Source organism: Motacilla alba, chromosome Z (genome assembly GCF_015832195.1).
Source record: "Motacilla alba alba isolate MOTALB_02 chromosome Z, Motacilla_alba_V1.0_pri, whole genome shotgun sequence".
Lineage (NCBI taxonomy): Eukaryota > Metazoa > Chordata > Aves > Passeriformes > Motacillidae > Motacilla > Motacilla alba.
Window position 1 is genome coordinate 22,399,073 of NC_052046.1, and position 19,210 is coordinate 22,418,282.

A 19,210-nucleotide genomic window follows, 5' to 3' on the forward strand; every position below is an offset into this window, starting at 1 on the left:
AAAAAATGACACTGAGATAATGCTGCATACACAAATGCCTGTCCAGCTACACTGAAGAAGCTTCAAATGCCGCAGGCATTTGAATTCATACAAATGAATACATCTGACAAGGACATTAACATCTCAGATATATTTGAGTTCCTCCAAGTCTAATAAAAGCAGTGGTGTGGAGGAGAGAGACAATCTCCCCATACTGACACTGCTACAAAGTACACTCAGCCCTTATTAGACACCAGAGAGTCAGCACAAGGTGGGCACTTCTCAAATGTCCCATTAGTCATGAAACCAGCCAGTGAACAAAACATCTTAGGGAATCTAATACTCTAGTTTCAGTGCTCAGGGACAAAACACATGAGAAAGGGGCTTCCCAGGGAAGTGACTATGATGGCAATGGCGCATGGGACAACGAATGGGAGGGAAGCATGACAGTGAGAGGTGAGATCTCTAAACCACTGTTATCTTGAAAAAGAAACCCTGTAGTGGGGTCCCATTATGAAAAAAAATGAATCCACAAAATGGTGCTGACAAGATCTTCGTTGACAGCTGTCCACATCTAGATAATACACCTATATATACGGGCCGAGCAGAAAACCCAGTCAGGCTTTTTAAAGGACATGAAATATCAGACAGAAATAAGTAAACCCCTTTTTCATGTGCAATTTTTACTACTACCCTCCCAGGCAGAGGTTGTTTCTAGCTCTAGTTAACCACTTTCCCTTTCACATCCCTTGGGAGTTTCAGGTGCCTCCATTCACTTGTGACCGCAAGTCCAGGAACCTCAGCCATCAACAGCCCTCTGCTCTCATTCCCACACCAAGCATTCTGGGACTGCCACCCTCAGAGGAAGAGAACTCAGGAGACCCTTTGATTGCTTCTTCTATCTCTGCATGCAAGGAAAAGCAACTTCTTTAGCCCTGAGAGATTTAGAGATCAAGACTTTCAGCTTGTCTGAGGTACAGATGTCTAAAATGATGCAAGAATCCCTCAATTTCGCACTTCTCCCTCTTGCTCATCCTACTGTACCTACTATAAGCCAAACACTTGTGCACAATTAAACTTCATTTTACATTCAACTGTGATTGCTAATTACATGGTGTGCAAATCCACACTTCTCATATTCTATTCTCAGATTCTATTTTTAGCTTCCTGAAATTTCCAAAGTATTGCCAAAATGTTAGCTTTTGTGAAGACAATATCCAGAATTTCTTACCAGCCACGTGTTGTAAGGAGTGTTGATTGCTTTGTCCTGGACTGTCTGCATAGTGCTCAAACAGTGAAAAAGCACTGGGCACGTTCTCTAAAGAGAGAGTGGTATCCATTGCAGAAAGTAACCTAATTGGAAGAAAACACATATCTGTCCATGTAAATCCTTTGTGGTATAGCATAGTTTTCCAAAGGCCAGAAGCAAAGACCCCGTGACATATGCTTCTTTGAATATTTCCTGGGAACTTTCCTGGGACAGCATACAAGGAGAAGCTCTCTCCCTGATTTTGAACATTTACTACATCCTGCAGTTTTGAATCAGGAGCACAGTGAGTGTGCTCATGGTCTGTTTACACTTAACCCATAAGAATGTGAAGATGTGGAAGTTCTCAGCAAGACTCTCAAGAACACAGGGGTTTGGGCTTGCTAATGCAGTGCCTTTAAAGGTTACAAACCTTAGAGCTAACTACAGCAGCTGACTCCAGAGATGTAATGTAAAGCAGCTGCTTGTGGCAAGCTAAAAACATTAGAGGGAAGATAGATTCCACTCAATTATCCTGTATTTTCTGGGTTCATTATATGAAAAAAAAACCCTGAACATTTTTAACTCTGGGACAGAAACAAACTCAAGAAAATGGAAGAAGTTGGGTTTTTTTAAGGCATCTGAATTTTATATTTCTCCCCTTCATTTTATTTCAGTCACTGAAGTAGTTAATTATGCATAATCTTAACAACGTACAACAAATGTAAAATACACTTTCTTTAGAAAAACATGCATTGTTAAATAGACTTGTTCTTAGCCTATTTTATGTAGACAGATGTTAGCAAACTAAAGTAATAACCAAGCCCATGCACCAAGCAGAATAAATTACACTGTGTAAGTAAAAAAGTAGAGATCAAGTGGACAGAAAGCCATGGAAAATTGTTTTGTCCTGTTTTACCTGCTCTAATGTTATGCAATAAACTAAATGTAGATACATGGCCAGACAGTTTGACTTGCAATAGGTGAGTCCAGATTTATAGTTTTAATTCTGGAAATTTATAGAAACCTTGAAGGGGTGTTTGTGGCACATTCTCTTCAGATCGCTCTCCTGAGGTTGTAATTTGACTGCAAACTGAAACCCTGGTGTCACTGTTATACCCCAGTTGGTGTCAGCACACATATCCCTGTGATGGCTGAGGCAGCACTGACAAGGGTATGTTTGATATGTACTGCACAGTGTCCAAGCCCTCTGGGGAAAGTCAGGGGTGGTGGGCTGGGCAGTGCAGTTTTGGGGGCTTGCGTGGGAGAAGCCTGCAGCCAACTGCTCTGAATGTTCTCCCTTTACCATAGAGAATTTTTTGGGGGAATATGGGCTTATGGTTGAACACTTCTCTCATAAAGGATGGGACTCACCAAAATAACTCCCTTGAGAAAATCCCACGTGGCAGAGAACTCTTTGTGATTGTATGCATTTACTGGTGTGTACAGGCAGACGCAGTTATGATGAGGCCCTGTGACACACCCTGAATCAGGCAAATCAGGCTTTCCTGTGGAAAGCCACAGAAAAACATCAGCTTGTAGTCTCCTAGCCAGGTTTTGAAATCTACTTTATCTCATTTTTCTGGAGTTGCATTCAGAAACATAGTCAAACTATCTGTGTTGCTTTGTGCTATAACCTTTCAGAGACTAAGTGGTATAGAACCAGACTAGTGAAAAAAGAAACGTATCAGTGGTATGTCTGATCAGTCTAAAAGCATGATCACAATGGTTGTTGGAAATGTATGTATAGTAATAACTACAAGGAGCATCTCTTTAAAAATGTCTATGAAGAGATTGAAAATTGAGCTGATGTTTTTACGTGCCATTTGTTTAAATAATGTATTACAGAACATGTGCAAAACACTTCAAAACCAGTCAGTTACAGCAACAAGTATAAAGCCGCTTTTCCAAATTTCATTATGTGCAAGGTGTATAAAGGTAGCTCTGATTACTAGTGGTGTGTATTCAAAAGCTTGCAAGTACTAAATGAAGCATCCAGCATGCTAGGCCTAGTACTTACTACAGTGCACTTAGCCCACACTTCATGTACCTTTTATTCAATTCTTTAGATGACTAGAGAAGGGAAAAGAAATATGTTAACAGTTTTCAAAACCCCCAAAGTGCTGAAGAGCCAATCATGGTCATCTAACAGTCTTTCTACTCTGCACAGACAAAAACCACACAGTTTAATTGACTTGAGGTTGTGTGGAATGCTGCTCATTCACACCAGCAGAGAATTTATTTCCCTAGAAATATTTCATTTCAAAGCTCTGGCTCAGCAGGGTATTAGAATATAAATCTCATTTTAAGTGCCTGAAGGGTCAGTATTCAATATCTAGATTTAAAGATGGAGCATAATCAAGTACTTTCTAAAACCAGGACTTTTAGAGAAAGAAATCACTTCTTAAGAATCACTTAAGAATGCACATTAAGAATAGTTAAATCCAAATTCTGACTAAAATGTACTTCATAACTTCCTATTACTAGAAGCCATGTGAGAGCCATGTGAGCCATTTTACTTATGGAATGAAAGTTTGTCCCATGCCCCAGGAATCTTCAAATAATGTGTCCTGGCCTGTGAACCAAAAAGTTTCCGTCCTTTATCACTTACAGAAGGGAGCAGGGAAATCCAGTAATTTTCACACTCCCACAAAAGAATTACAGATTACAAAATTATCTTTTTGCCAAAGCACCGATCCTCACAAAATCAGGAAAATAATCTAGATTTTTCAGCCATCCCAAAACAGCAAATCTACCCCAACATTCATTTGGTTACAGCATACTACAACATTGTGTGGCACAGAGCAGGGAGGAAAGCCAAATATTGGCATAATTTCTGTAGCTGCTGGGGCACATATGGGCTGGACACTTGTATTTTGAAAGCTGGCTTATTTTGCATGAGTCTTTAGACAGTAATTTGACCTTTCTATTTCGGGCATTCCAAGATAGTTTATCTGCAACTTCCAGGCCACATGCTAATTCCATAATGGGGGAAGATTATTATCCCAGAAACTCCAACCTCTTTGAGACTGGTAATACACTTGTGGAGAGAAGAAAGTCCTGTCACTCACTTTAGGACAAATGTTGGTTGCAGCACAAGAACAGTATTGGAGAACCCAGGACCAGCAACAGTCTCTGAGAAAAGTTTAAGACTACTGGCTTAAACTTGAGTTAGTAGGTCCAGTCCTGCAGATTCACTGGAGGCGTTTTTAACATCCAGGAAGGCCCATTAGAGCCACATACGTCACATGCACAGCCCTCAGCCTCATTGTCATGGTTTCACCCCAGTCAGCAACCAACACAGCCCCTCACTGTTTTTCAACAGTAATTATTCATCACAGCTTCAGTAATCTGAGTGCATAAATACTGTCCATCTGCTCCTTAAAAACTACCCCAAAAACAACAATAGACAACAAAAAACCCTATAGCCCAGAAACAATTTTACTTTTCAATTAAATTTTCTTGTTTCAAAGATCACTTTCTTGTTGTCTATTATTATACATAATATGTATTTTATTTTTCATATGGTAAAATACTTAAATACTCTAACATCTCCTACTTCTCAGTTATTAATTCTAGATGTATTATCAAACTGTCTTTTCAACTTCTTAAAAAATGAACAGGACCATTTTACTAGCATAAGTCACATTTTTGTCCTGTGCATCATCTCTACAGTTCTCTCTGGGAATTCCCACATGAAAACCAAATGATCCAGCAGTTTCAGAGTGGAATAGCTGAGCTAGCAGGATTTAGCTATTAAAAAAAATAAAAAATTCATTGAGACCCTAGATACGTAAGTCCTTTCCTAACTAACATCATAAAAGCTACAGCATGAAAGCCAATTCCACTTACATTTAGGAAAACAAATCCATCCACTTCATCTGTTTCTTTTACTGTTGTCTCCAAAGTTTCCTTTGCTGAATCAACAGTTTGCTGGAAATTTACCATCTGCTCATACAGGTACTCCATTTTCATCTTCTTCACTTCCTCGAAGTTCTCTGATTTCTCATCATATTGTGCTACCACTTTCTTAAGCATCTCTTCATTCTGCTTTTCCAATAAGTCTGCATTTTTCTTACAATTTTCCTGCAGAATAAAATGACAACATTTAATACACAGAAATTCTCAATTACCCATACATGAGCCTTCCACCATATTGATTCTGGCACATTGACAATAAGACAATTTTATTTCTGCAGGCAGACTCCTCTGAGAGAAATATCTCTAGAGAAATACATCAATAACAACAACAGCTTTTTTTTTTTAACTGTTAGGGTTTAAAATTAAACTTCAATATTTCATCACTGAGATAGGAAGTCTGACTAAAAAATAGCTAAAAATGCATTGTTTCAACTGGAGTTAATACAGTTCTCAAGGCTTAAGAATCGGGCAATCAGAATTTAAGATACTGGCCAAATAATTTAAATGCTTTGCATAGGATTCTAAATAAAACACTGTGTGAGCTTTTCATAGGCATAAACAAAATTAAGGGAACTTTTTCCTTCAGTGTTTGACAGTTACATATTCCACTTTGCAGTAATGTGCAAAAAAGCAATCTTTTTCTTCCTCCAAAGTTAACATCTTCCAGTGAGCTTCCAGAGAAGTCAATTTGAGGACTAGAGCAGCAGCATATTTTAGTGGAAGCTGCACAAATAATGCTGCACAAATAGGCAAGCATGTCTTAGAAGTAATCCTGTAGTGGAAAAGAAAACTAGTGTGATGAAACACTGGACTTACCTCAACTGAGTTAAATCGCAATTCAATATCACTCACAAACTCTTCAATCTTCATTGACTTTTCTTCCAGTGCTGTTAGCAATTTACTTAACTGATCCTGAAATTTAAAATGTTTCAGTAACTTAGGCAAGTTATTTTATAAATGTTTTACACACAGAATTTATTTTAGGTGAATATTTTTCTTTTGCCATGAGCCACCATTGGAACAATTGCTAAGTAAGTTCAAGTATCACCCTGGCTGCAAAGACAAGCACAGAAATAGCAACTGGAACAGTCACAGAACTGTTTCCAAACCGAAACAAGTGAGCTCAGTTTGATAAGGCACTCTGTCCATACAAGCTGTTGAACGTTATGAATTCCAATGCAGCTTTGCCAGAGAGTGCGGGTACTCAGAGCCTGATGAGTGTCCTTGAGAGATCACAGGACCAAGCCCATAAAAAGGAAGATAACAAAGTTGTGAGGGTAATAGATTATACTGTGTCATGGCTTTTAAAATTAGAATTCAAAAGATAGGTATCTGTCTCTAGATAGATCAATATATAGATAAATAGATACACCTTTATGTATGTGTATGTATATTTATATATATATATGTCCTATAAACAAGAAGTCATCAAAATCACTGGTAGAGTTATGTGGAAACAAAAGCAGTCCAAGGCACAACAGACATCAGAGACAACTCAGAACTTTTTCTTAGTGCTTCTTGACCTTTTATAAAAATAAGTTGCTCGGGGGCAATTAATAATTTATAAAAATGCTTAGTTTTAATTTGACGGCATAAATCTAAAAGGAAGGTTATCTTCTTTTGTAATGACTTCTTATTATGGCAAAATTTTGCAGCTAGATCTGTAGAAAAAAAGCACAAGACTTGACATTAATTACAAATATGCCATTGGAGAATACAATTGAAATCTCCCTTTAAAAATATCTAGAGAAATCATCAAGATTTGGAAACAAATTTCTGTTTGTCAGAATGAACTGTAAAATCTGACAAATGCCATCCCTAACTCATTTAATTTATTGTGATGCTATGTTCTCACAGTTTTCATGCAACAATAAAAAAATTAAGAATTAAAAATCATGCAACAAGCATTTTGCTATCTTAATGTTTTCTCAGTAATTATACAGAAGTAACAAGAGAAATACAAATGCAGTCTCAAAGTAACCTGAGCCCTAAGTGTTAGAAATCATGTGAAACCAGGCCTATGTTGCAGCCAGATTTAATACTGGCTTCATATTTGTGCTCCACAGCCAGGGAGTGATGTCATGGGATGTTTATTTGCAGCTTGACTCACTGTAATGTGGGTACATTTGAGGGGTGGCTGGGATCTGTGACTTTATTGCTGACTTACTTGTGCTTTGTTATCACTGCTAAGTCAAACCTGAATGGCCATATATAAAAACAACTCTATAGCTGAGCACCATGGAGATGGTTTGCAAGTACTGATAATTGAAACTGTTACATTGACTCCTACTTTTGATTTCTCTCTTCTACAAATGAGATAATAAAATGTAAACACCACCAATACAAGCCCTTCTGGAATTTCAGTAAAATGACATGAAATCTATATTCCTGTCCAATGAACATGTGCCAAAAAAGAGACCTCACCTTTCATTAACTGGGGTGAGAGTAAATAGCTGGTAATCAAGAAAGAAACATCTGTATGATATGTTCACTTGTACATGAGCAGATCTGATATTGGAGAAGTGATGTATCACGTACATATTGTTTTCACAAGCAGAACTGTAATTTAATGAACAAGAGCTTCCACAGAAAAAGCAGTTTCACTAGCATTTATAGCAATGGACTAGCTTACTGAAATGGAGAGCATTTTATCTCTTAGGGGGGAACAGCTTGGATATAGTGGCAAGTAGGACCTTATAAGCTCTTACCTGTGCTGACACCACAATGCTATTGGCACAGATCACAGAATGGTTTGGGTTGGAAGAGACCTTAAAAACCATTTAGTTCCTATTTCCTTGCTATGGGCAGGGGCATCTTCCATTAGACCAGGTTGCTCAGAGCCCCATCCAGCCTGGCCTTGAACACTTCCACGGGTGGGACATCCACAACTTCTTTAGACAACCTGTTTCACTGCCACATCACCCTCACTGTGAAGAATTTTTTTCCTAATTTCTAATATAAACCTTCCCCCTTTCATATTAAAGACATTGCCCCTTGTCCTGTCACTACATGCCCTTGTAAAACCGCCCTCCCCAGTTTAAGGCCATTTTGCGGATGAAAGTGAATGGAACAGAAAATAGGTTGGCACTTCAACATAACTCTGTAGGGTGATATGTCTAAGATCTCCAAGCAACCAATGCAGATAAGTGGCACAGGGAACACTTTATGATGATACCAGTCTCCACATACGGAGGTTTCCGTACCCTTTCAAGTGAAGTGAGCTGCTGTTACTGAAGTTTTATTTTCATAGAAACAACATTCTTCTCATTTCTCTCCCTACATATCAAAACCAGAACAAACTTATACCGATAAGACTGAAAGATGGAAAGTCTGCTAACAACTACATATAAACAAGGCCATTCAAACTTCTGAATAAATTAAAATACCAGCTTAGCAAGTCTAGGACTCCAGAGAATACCTTAATAAAATAGTCTCCCTTCAAGATCTCCAACAGGTGTGTAGGAATAGTTTTTATTTATAGATACTGCATCATAGCTTCTGGACTGCTCTTGGAAGCCTCACCTCTTGACAATGCAAGAGAACTGGAGAAATTAGCCTTAGTAGCTTCTTTTTTTTACTCAAATTAACACTTACCTTCATCTTGGTTGCAGCATCATCTAGTGTTGTGACTTCATGGTCTGTATGCTCTCCAAAAAGCTTGTCAATAGCAGATATTGGGCATTTGCAGTGGTAACAATAAGTGTCTGCTTGTGCTTTCTTCAATTCTCTTTGTGGGCTCTCAACTTGAGGAATGTTTGTTGCTGATTTTTCAGGATACACCACCACAAAGCCTGAATCCTCAAGCTCAACAGGAGTTCTTTGTTCTGGCTCATTAACAAATTCATAACTATCAGCAGCATGATCAAAGGAGTCCCTGTCTTCAAATAATAACTCCTCATGTGTAAATTGGGATGATATTTCATCTTGCAAAAGCTCTTCTTGTGTAATCACATCATAGTCCATTGACTCAGCAAAATCTTCATAAACATCACCATGCTGCTCCTCTCTTTGCAAGTGTGGATTCTCTGTTTGCTGAATTGTAGGAACACAGGACAGATGTTCCTGAGTAAACTGATCATCTACACTGTCTTCAGTGGGAGCCCTGACATATGGAACATACTTTTCCATTTGAGGAAATGCTGTTATAGCTTGCTGTTTTTCCTGCTTAGTACTAGGTTCTTGATATGCAGCTCCCTGGTAATCCACTTGATGACTGTATCTTTGTTGACTTGACTGCTCTGGCAACTCTTCAGTTCTTTCAACTGGTACATTTTCTTCTTTTCTTTGTTCAGTGATATCAGTTCCTGCACCTGAAAGAACTGTTTTGCTTCCAAAAGGAATGGCATGTGTTGGCTTGCAAATTGTTGCTTGAATGTTGCTGTCAATCTGGAATTTGTCTCTCTCTATAACAACTCTTTCTGACAGAACCTCAGTTTTGACATATTGAACATCACCAGATCCCTGCTCCTGCTTATTCTCTGAACTCCAAACCAAAATTCCTCCACTAAAGGACTCATCTTCTGGTATCTGATCTTTCTGAGGGCCTGTGGCTTTACTTGGAATTTCATCTTTAAGGATGTATTTTTCAAAATATATTCCAGTTCCATCATCTGTGTCTGAATTTCTGCTAGGGAAAGAAGCATTAGAATTACCACTTTCTTCATCGGAGGGAGTCTCATCCTTTGTCTTTTCTCCTACTGCTTCTGCATAGAGGTCCTTGTATAAAAATGATAGAGCAGGTGGCTCCTCTAAAAGCTCTGGGTTAACTGCAGCAACAGTGGTAGGGAACAAGAGAGATCGTTCTAGTACTCCTTCTTCTGAATCAAAGAGTGGGGTCCCCGGTGACTTGCATTCATCTTCTACATTTGTAATGCTTTTACTGCTAGAATCAATTGATTTCTGCAGTGGTAAAGGTTTTGAAGCATCTGCGTAGGATTGCATTTTGCTTTCTCCTTTTATGGTACCATAAAAGACTTCATCCAGTCTTTCCAGTAAGGAAAACTCTTCCAAAGTGTTGTCCTCAGTACTCTCTTTAAAAGATTTGGCTTCATCCATAGATTCATTAAGGTCTTCTGTCACAGGAGACAATGAAATTCGCCTTTCAAATTGTGGCTTAACTGGGGATTTGTCATCAATCAATGTGTATTTTTCAAAATAATCCATATCAGCAGTACCATTATTAGGATCCAACTTTGCATAATTATTGTTTTCTGGCAACAGGAGATTTTCTTCTTGAGTTTCTTCAGTTTCCTCATCATCATCCTTTTTGACTAATTCTATTAGTTCATAGCTTGCGGTCTTTTCCAATACTGAGCTTTCTGAAATTTCTGTGGTTCTTCCAGAAGTTAGGGCTCTCTGGCCATCCTCAACTGATTTTCTTCTAAATGAAGGATTTGTTTCCAAGTATTCTAATTTATCAGGCATATGTTTACTTTCTTCTTGATCAACAGAAGAAATATGTGTAGGTGCATGAATATTGAGTATTTCATAACCTTCTGAAATGATATTAAATAGATCTTTTTGTTCAGTAGTCTCCAGAGCATGCTGGCTGTCTTTTACAGCATTTGCATGTTCCATTTCTTCCTCTTCTCCTCTCAGGTAATGTTCAGGCACTTCAGACATTTTGCCTACCTCCAAATGTTGCATTGCTTCAATTTTTGTAGGGTTTAAAGTACTAGTTTCATGCTCCAGAAGTTTATCTGGACCTTGCTTATCTCCTACCACAGATGGTAAATCATACCTTTGTGTTCTGGGACTAGTGTCTGAGGAATTCCTGTGAGGAAATTTATTTGACACTGATTCAGAAACTCTAAATGTATGTCGCTTAGTCTCTGTAGTCCCATGAACTGTAAATTCTGTGCAACTTCCAGCTGGGAATTGCTTTGATCCAAAATCAGAAGCTTCATTTGCATTAAGCTGAATTCCTTGTGTGTCTGCTTCTGCAGCCCCTCTTGGACTAATTGAGCAAGCTTTCACCTCTTCTACCAGCCAGCTAGCCAGCCCAAAAGATGGAATATCTGGGTTCTGCTTTTCCTCAGAACTTGAGCTAAGGGGCCTAATTTCTGCTGAAGAAAGGCTACTCCCTTCACCAGAATAATGCTGAGTCTTGTGTGTCATAGTTTCATGAACAAGGTCTGATGAAACAACTCCCAGATGCTCCAAGGTTGTGTGCTTTTGGTCTTCAAAACATTGTTGCATTTCACGTATATGCTCTCCTTCAGTATAAATGCCTAAAACTTTGTTTGATTGCTTTCCAAGCATGTCTGCTACATCAGATAAAGATGATGGAATATTTTGTTTCTCTTCATCATCAGTGAGAGCCACTGATATTGGCTTTTCAACTTCTGACTTCCCAGGTAATTTATGAAAAGGTATAAATGACTCTGATGACACTGCTTGCTGGTCTGCTACACCAATCACCTTTGACTCTGTGGTCACTGACCTTGGCACTGGCTGTAGATCAGGTTGCATTTCTTGTTCATATTGCTCAGTAGTGAATTTGGGGGAACTTCTGAGCTGGTCTGGAGACAAATATATTGTGTCCAACAAAGAAGATTCTGGCTTGTCTTGGTCTTGGACATGAGACGCACTCTCCAAGTGCACTGTCTTTAAGCTTGCTGTTTCAGGTGAGCCGAGTTGAATTTTTTGCAACTGTTGTCCATTGTGTGGTGGAACTACATGTTCACACTCTGATTGTATGGGCTGGGTAATAAATGGCAGCATATTTTGATTTTCTTGTTTGGCTAGGGACTGTGTGGGAATCAAATATTCAGAGACTGGTTTTGAATAAGGTGGAACTTCTTGCTGGCATGTTTCATCAGCTGAATAAAATGGAACTGAAGGTTCACACTGCAGTTTTGAAGGTACAGTCAGGTAATCCTGACTTTCTAGACTTTCTGTTTTGTCTGTAGAATATGATAAATTTAGTTGTTCAGATTCTAATTGTGTAGCTGTGTGAAAGTAATGTGGAGTCTGTTCTCTCTCAGCTTCAGGTAAAATTTCACATTCAGCCTCTGACTTTTCAGCTACAGGCAAATGTAGAAGACTTTCTGTAGTCTCTGCTTCTTTTCTTGCAAAAAAGGACCCTGACTCATGCAGAGCAGTTTCTGAGTGTTCTGTTTTACAGCTGGAATAAGATGTATCTAAATGTTTGGGGGGTGAGCCTCCAGTTACAGGTGAAGACTTTGGACTTCCTTCAGAGCTTGTTTCAGAGACAGTGTGTGAAGCATCCGAAGGTACAGGCACTGTTTGTTCAGTAAGAGATGAATATGGTTGAATTTTGTGGCTGTCTGCTTCCTCAGTGGAAAATGATAAATTTTGTTGTTCAGTTTCCAGCTGAGCACTTTGAGATGAAGAAGCACCACTGTGTTGCTTCTGTGAATATCCTGCACTCACTGGGGCCCTTTCACGCTTTTCTGCTTTGTAAGCAGGACTTAAGAAATCTGATTGTTTGAAGTCTGGTTGCACAGTTCCCTGCTCCTCGTTCCTGACAAAGGTATGTGCTACACAAGGTGTTTCTGGCTGCTCTGTTTTAACATCAGAGGACTGCAAACTAACATGTGGCTGTTCTGGTTGGACCTCATCCCTCCACTTTGTTTCACCAGTGAAATATGGTTTCTCTGGATGCTCCAGCTGGGCAGTCTGTGGTTGATCTGCCTTGTCATAGGAATACAATAAATCTTGTGGCTTTATTACACGAGTCTCTGCTTTGCCAAGAGAGTATGACAAATTTGGATGTTTTGAATTCAGTTTTTCTGGTTGCAACTGCTCTGATTTTCCTGTGGAATACGAAACATCTGAAGAAGTGAACCCTGCTTGTGCAGTGTCTTGTTTTTGTGTTTTGCCAGAGGAATACAAGAAGTCTGGGAACTCCCTGTCCACTGTGGATGTATTTGGTTGCTCTTCCATGCCAGGAGGACTTGAAAACACTGGTTGCTCCAATATTAATTTTACTATTTCTTCTGGGTGTAATGTATAGCTTCTCCTCTCCTGTTTGACCTCCAGCTGTGCACTTCGTTTTTCTTCACTAACAGAAGAGGACAAATCCGTATGCAGTACTTTGCCTGTGGCATCCATGACATTTGCATGTTTAGACAATGGTAGAGCAGCCCATGATGGCTCTGTTTTGACAAATGAACACAACAAACTCTTTTCTTTCAGCTCTGGCTGAGTTGTTTTATGAGGTTCTGCTGTGCCAACAGAGAATGACAAATCTGCATATTCTGAGTTTGCTTGGGAATTTTGCAGTCCTTCTGTATTCTCCTTAGAGCACTGCAGCTCAGGGTGTTCTGCCTGCATTCCTGCATCTTTCCATTTCTCTGCTTTTTTGAGAGATGATGAAAACTCATTTGTCTTTTCTTGCTCTGATTGAATCTTTTCTTGCTGTACTGTGGCAGTGGAATGAAATAAATCCAGGCACTCCAAATCCTCATTAGCAATTTGAGTTTGCTGTGTTTCACCAATTGAACATGATAAATCCATTATTTGTGCCTCTGGCTGTATGATTTCATGGTGTTCTAATGTGCCAGCAGATAAACCTGAATGGTGTGATTTTGTGTTTAAAGTTTCTTGGTTTGCCTCACTGAGAGAATGACATAATTCTAAATGTCCCAATTCTGTCCGTGCTTTCTTGCCTTGTGCCTCTTTTTTGAAAGAATGCAAGAAGCTCTGCTTCTCCTCTCCAGCAGTTTGTCCTTGCTCTGTTGTGCCAGGCCAAGATGACAGATCTGTTTTTTCTAACAGTGGTTGTGCAGTTCTTTGTGGCTTTCCTTCATTAATGGAATGGAGTAAATCAGGATGCTTTGGCTCTGCTTTTAACATTTCTCTTTGCTCCATATTTCCACTCGGGGATGGTGCATCTGGAACTCTCTGTTTCTCCTTTGTAGGTTGTGAATGCTCTGCTCTGCTGACAGACTGTTCCTCTTTAGAGCATTCCACAGCTGTGTGCTCTGTCCCTTGTTGCCCCACTTCCCTGGCCAGGGGTGCCAAGCTTGCATGGCCTGGCTCCAGCTGTGCAGGTGGGATTTGCTCCATTTTGTCATGACCATACAATGCACCTGGCTTCTCCAATCCCAGCTGGATTGTTTCCTGCACTTTGTTGAGGGAATGGGCTAGCCCAGGGTGTTCAGGTTTCAGCTGTGATGTTTGCAGCTCTCCTACTTTGAAAACAGAGTAAGGAAAATCAGAATGTCCCTGCCCTGGTACTGTCAATTCTGTTTCCTCTGCTGTACCCACAGAACGTGACAAATGTGAAATTTCTACTTCTGGCTGAACTGTTTTCTGTTCCATTTGTCCAAAGGGATAAGTTTGCTCTGTTTCTTGTACTCTTTGTTGTACCTCTGTGTTGTCCAGAGGAGATATCACATCAGTATGCTCCAGCTCTGGTGGTATCATTTCATCATCTGGAATGGAAAATGATACATTTGGTTGTTCCAAGCCCTCCCGGGCATGTTCTGAAGTGTCCCTTTTATTGGGAGAATGCGTTAACTTTTCTTGCTCTAACTCCTGCCTTGTGGCTTTCTGCTGCTTTTCTCTGCCAGAAGAAAGTTTTCTGTGTTTTTGATCCAATGGTGCTACTTCTTCCTGGCTTGTCTCACCGGTGGAATGTGACAAATCAGGATGCTTCATTTCCCATGGTGCAATTTTGGTTTGTTTTGACTCCATTTGTGCAGTTGCTGGAGAAGCTCTTTTTTTACCTATTTTAGTCAATTCTTGATGTTTAGACTCAAACTTTTGAGTTGATTGTTCTTTGCCTTTACAAAAGGAAAAGGAGGAATATGAATATTTTGAATCCAGTTGTGAGCGTGAGTGATTTGGGTATTGAGATTCTACTTCCATACTTTCATCTTGTGCTGCTTCACTCAGGCTTCCTTGTGAATCCAGATGTTCTGATTTTTGCTGAGTTTCTCCCATGGCGTATGAGAGCTCTAGATGTCCTGACTCCTGCTCCACAATATCAACTTGTTTTGATTCACCACTGTCCCATGAAACATCTGGATGTTCCATCATTACTGGTTCCATTTCTTGTTGCTTCAAATGGAATGGTAAGTTTGGGTTTTTCAATAATTTTTCTTGCTCGTGAGAGGAATATGGCAAATCTGGATATTCTGAAGTTACTTCCATTTCCAGTGGAGCTTCTTTTTCACTGGAAGAAGGCAAAAATGTTTGCTCCAGCTCTGGATGTACCATTTCTTGTTGCTGTGATTTGTGTTGTACAATTTCCTTCTCTGTTTCTGTACTTACATAAAAGTTTTTTTCTGGATATGCTGGCTCTGTTTGCATTTCTTCTTGCATTTGTTTACTGAACGAATATGGCAAAGATGGATGCACTAACCCTGGTTGAGCTATTTCTTGCTGTGCCAAATTAACTTGGTCTATGACCTGTGGCTCCTCTTTACCCAGGCTTTCTGAAATACCTGAATACTCTGTTTCCATTTGCACAGCTTCTTGTTGGTCTGTTTCCTGCTGTTTCACCTCTCTTTGTACTGTATCTTGTTCCATTCTGCCAAAGGACCGTGAAACATCCAGCTGGGGCACATTCAGTGGTGGTGTTTCCTGTTGCTGAGTACCAGTAGTGGAACAGGAAGGAAAAGACTGCTCCTGGTCCATTTGTGTTGTTTCCCAGGGCTTTGCTCTGTCAATCAGTCGTGACGACAAAGTTCTGGACTCCACTCCTTGTGTCTCTTCTCCAGAGATAAATGAGAAATCCCTCTTTTCTGAAACTACTTGTACATTTTCATGTTGCTCTGCTTCACTAATGAAACATGATGGCTCTGGACCTTCTAAGTTTCTCTGTACAGCTTCTTGTACTGCCTCTCCCTGGGAATACAGCGGATCAGTTTGTTCCAGCTTTGGTTGCAATTTTTGATGTTCTGTTTTGCCAGTAGAAGATGTTGTCTGTGGCTGTTTCACCTTCAGCTGTGAAGTTTTATTTTCCTGTTCTTTTCTGGTAGAATGTGGCCAAACTGGATGCTCTGACTGCAGTTGAGTAATTTCTTCTTGCACTGCTGTGGCACAGGAATCCAGCTTACCTTCAGACTGTGAATCTTGCTGTACAGGCTGTGGCTGTTTTCCTTTGTCAGTTTGTGACAGTTTTTTCTCCTTTGTTTTGTTAATGGGATACGGTAAATCAGAAAATGCTGTTTCCAGATACCCAGTTTGTTGTATCTCAGCCCTTCCAGTGGAATCAAATCTATCTGGATGTACCAACTGGAGTTCTGCAGTGTTTTCTTCCTCTGCTTCCTCCCTCAAACATGATAAATCTGAATGTACTTGTGCAAGCTCTTCTTTTTCTTCTTGTTTTTCTTTTTCAGGGGAATAAGACTGTTGCAGTTCAAAAGGACTGAATGCTTGGTCTTCTGTTTCTTCCCTGGAAAGCAAAACCTGATGTTCATTTTCCAGCTGTGCACTTTGCATTTCCTTGACTACTTTCTTGGTTAAAGAAGAGTCTGGATGACCCATCTCCAGCTGTGCACTCTCTGATTCCACCATTTTTTCTCTAGAATATGATAGATCTTCAGATCTATCATAGCTGGAGACCTCTGCCTCCAGCTGTGTGCTGTCTGATTCTTCCATTTCTTCCCTGGAAAAAAAAAAGTCTGGATGCTCCATCTCCAGCTGCACACTCTCTGGTTCTTTTGTTTCTTCCTTGGAAGAAAACTCTGGTTGTCCTGTCTCCAGTTGGGATGTCCCTGATTTTTCTGTTTCTTTTGTGGAAAAAAGCAGTTCTGGGTAGTCTGTATCTGGTATTGCACTCTCTGATCCCTCTGTTTCTTCCTTGGAATATGGAAAATCTGGAAGTTCTGTCTCTAGCTGTGCACTTCCTGATTCCTCTATTTCTTCCCTGGAAAAAGAGAAGTCTGGATGCTCCATCTCCATCTGTTCACCCTTCAATTCCTCTCTTTCTTCCTTGGAAGAAGAGAAGTCCAGATGCTCTGTCTCCATCTGTGTTGTCTCTGATTCTTCAGTTTCTTCGGTGGAATATGAGAAGTCTGGATGCTCCATCTCCATTTGCCTACCTTCAGTCTGTTTGTTTTCTTCTTCAGCTTGTTTGTTTTCTTCAATGGAAAAATCAGAGTGATCAAAATCTACTGTTTTATTTATAGCTGAAGTTTTCTGTGTTTCTTCTGTTTCTGTGTGAACAGGATATGAAATGCCAAAATATTTGGATTCTGTCTTTTCAGGAATTGGTTTTAATTTAATTCCTTGCTTCTCTGTTTCCTGAAGTGAAAAGTCTTGTTCAGATTTTGCTTGGTTCGCCAAATGAACATTTTGAGTTTTTGAAGATGGGGTCTTTTGACCCTCTTCTCTTTCAGCTGAATACATTAGACCTGAAGTTGCTGACTCTGACAGTGCAGTTGATGATGGGCACTCAGTTTCTTGCTTTTCTGTTTCATTTCCAGAATATGGTAAAAGCACATGTTCAGACTCAGACTGTGCAGCTTCTGATAACTGAGAAGTAATATCTTCCTGTCTTATTTCAGTTGAAGTGGAATATTTTGGTTTAGCTGATGGAACATCAGGTAAGTAAGACTTCTCTGTATCCCTCTCAGGATGTTCTGACATAGATTCTGTAGGCAAAATATGCTGGGAACTTGGTCTATCTAATTCACTAACAAAATCTGCTGAAACAGACTGTGGTGCAGAATTAGGCTGAACTTCCTGCTTCTTCACTTCATCCAGATGATCTGATGCTGTCAGCAGGGACTGGTCTGGCTTCTTGTTTGCATTTTCGGCTGAGGGAAGCAGCGCTTGTTTCTTGTCAGACTTGAGTGGTGTGGAGGTTGTTGACTGTGTTATTGATGTTCTGGCCATTGCTGAATGACTTTGCTGCTCCTTGGCTTCATTCTTCAGTAAATGTCCTGAAACCTGATTTGGAGTCTCTAAAAGAGGTTGCCTCTCTTTTCTTTCTTCATATTGAAGAGTTGATTCTTTCATTTTATAAGGTTCAAAATTTTCAGATGAAACATCATTTTTCTTAGTAAGCTGTTTTCCAAGAGGTGATGTTGGTGAAGAAAAGCTTTGATTTGCTTGTTCTGTGAGTTGTTGTCTTTGCTTCCTTCTTCTCTCTGAAGGTGTTTCAAGAATTTTACTTCTTGCTCCCTGGAAATGTTTTGGATGTGTGGAGAGTGAACTGAACTTCTGCAATCTTTCTTTTACTGATGTTTCAAGAAACTTTTCAGAATCTCCTGAAGCTGAGCTGCTTCTCCGGATTCTGTTTTTCACCAGTGTTTCAGGGGCTGGCCCAGTCCCTCCAAAAATTGAGTTGAACAGCTGGATTCTAGCTTGTACTGGTCCTCCAAGAATTGGACCAACTTTTCTCAGTCTGCTCTCCCTAAATATGGATCTTATTGGAGCACGGTTTACAGGCTCTTCTGCGATATTCTCTTGATCTTCTTTGCTGTCCAACGTTTCCTCATCTGTGTCTTGTGCTTCCATCTGCTCTACATTCAACATGGAGTCTTGCACATCTCCTAGAACAGTTCTTGGTTCTTGCCTTTGCATTCCAGAAGAATCACGTTTTTTATTGCATTGGCCTCCCTTTGGTCTTGTAGCCATTGGCACTCTATTTGAAGATTTGCGTGTCCTCTTCCGAATGATCTTGCCTTCATCCATAATAAAGATAACTTTTCCTGGAGGAGAACCCACTGGTGAACTTTCCATACTGTAAAGATCAGAAGCTGTACTAGTTTCTGAGGTCCAGGGAGTAGAACATCTGCTTGAGTTGGTTTCCCAGGTTATTCCACTGTCTTCACTTTGGCATGTTACCATAGAAAAGGAAGGGTTAGTCATGATGTACTGCAGCTTGGGTTTCACATCTTCACTTTGGATAAGATCTTTTAAACTACAAACAAAAGAACAAATAACAAAAGAAAGATGTAAAAACACACAACAAATTAAATTATTGGAGCAAAAAAGCTGAATTTATTAATTAAAATAAAAATGGCTTTCAAAGTTGTAAAAATACTGCATAAGCATAGATTTTGAAGTACAAGCATAAGACAAGTCATATTTCATCTCACAACTATATTTTAGATGAATTTGTGTAAAACTGCATGTTGCAAG

The 19,210-nt window shown here is 39.7% G+C and overlaps 1 protein-coding gene across 2 annotated transcripts in view; it reads right to left on the reverse strand.

The window, feature by feature from the left end:
- The window catches only part of CMYA5 (cardiomyopathy associated 5), a 45,926-nt gene that overhangs the window by 18,865 nt on the left and 7,851 nt on the right, over positions 1–19,210 (reverse strand). The window contains exons 2-6 of one of the 2 annotated variants that reach the window (XM_038125841.1): positions 8,741–18,989; positions 5,963–6,058; positions 5,078–5,311; positions 3,276–3,298; positions 1,211–1,332 (exon numbers count right to left, since the gene is read on the reverse strand). In XM_038125841.1, the coding sequence (XP_037981769.1) occupies positions 1,211–1,332; positions 3,276–3,298; positions 5,078–5,311; positions 5,963–6,058; positions 8,741–18,989 (10,724 nt within the window). Of the gene's footprint in view, positions 1–1,210; positions 1,333–3,245; positions 3,299–5,077; positions 5,312–5,962; positions 6,059–8,740; positions 18,990–19,210 lie in introns of those variants that run through there. The other variant, XM_038125842.1, reaches the window with a different exon arrangement.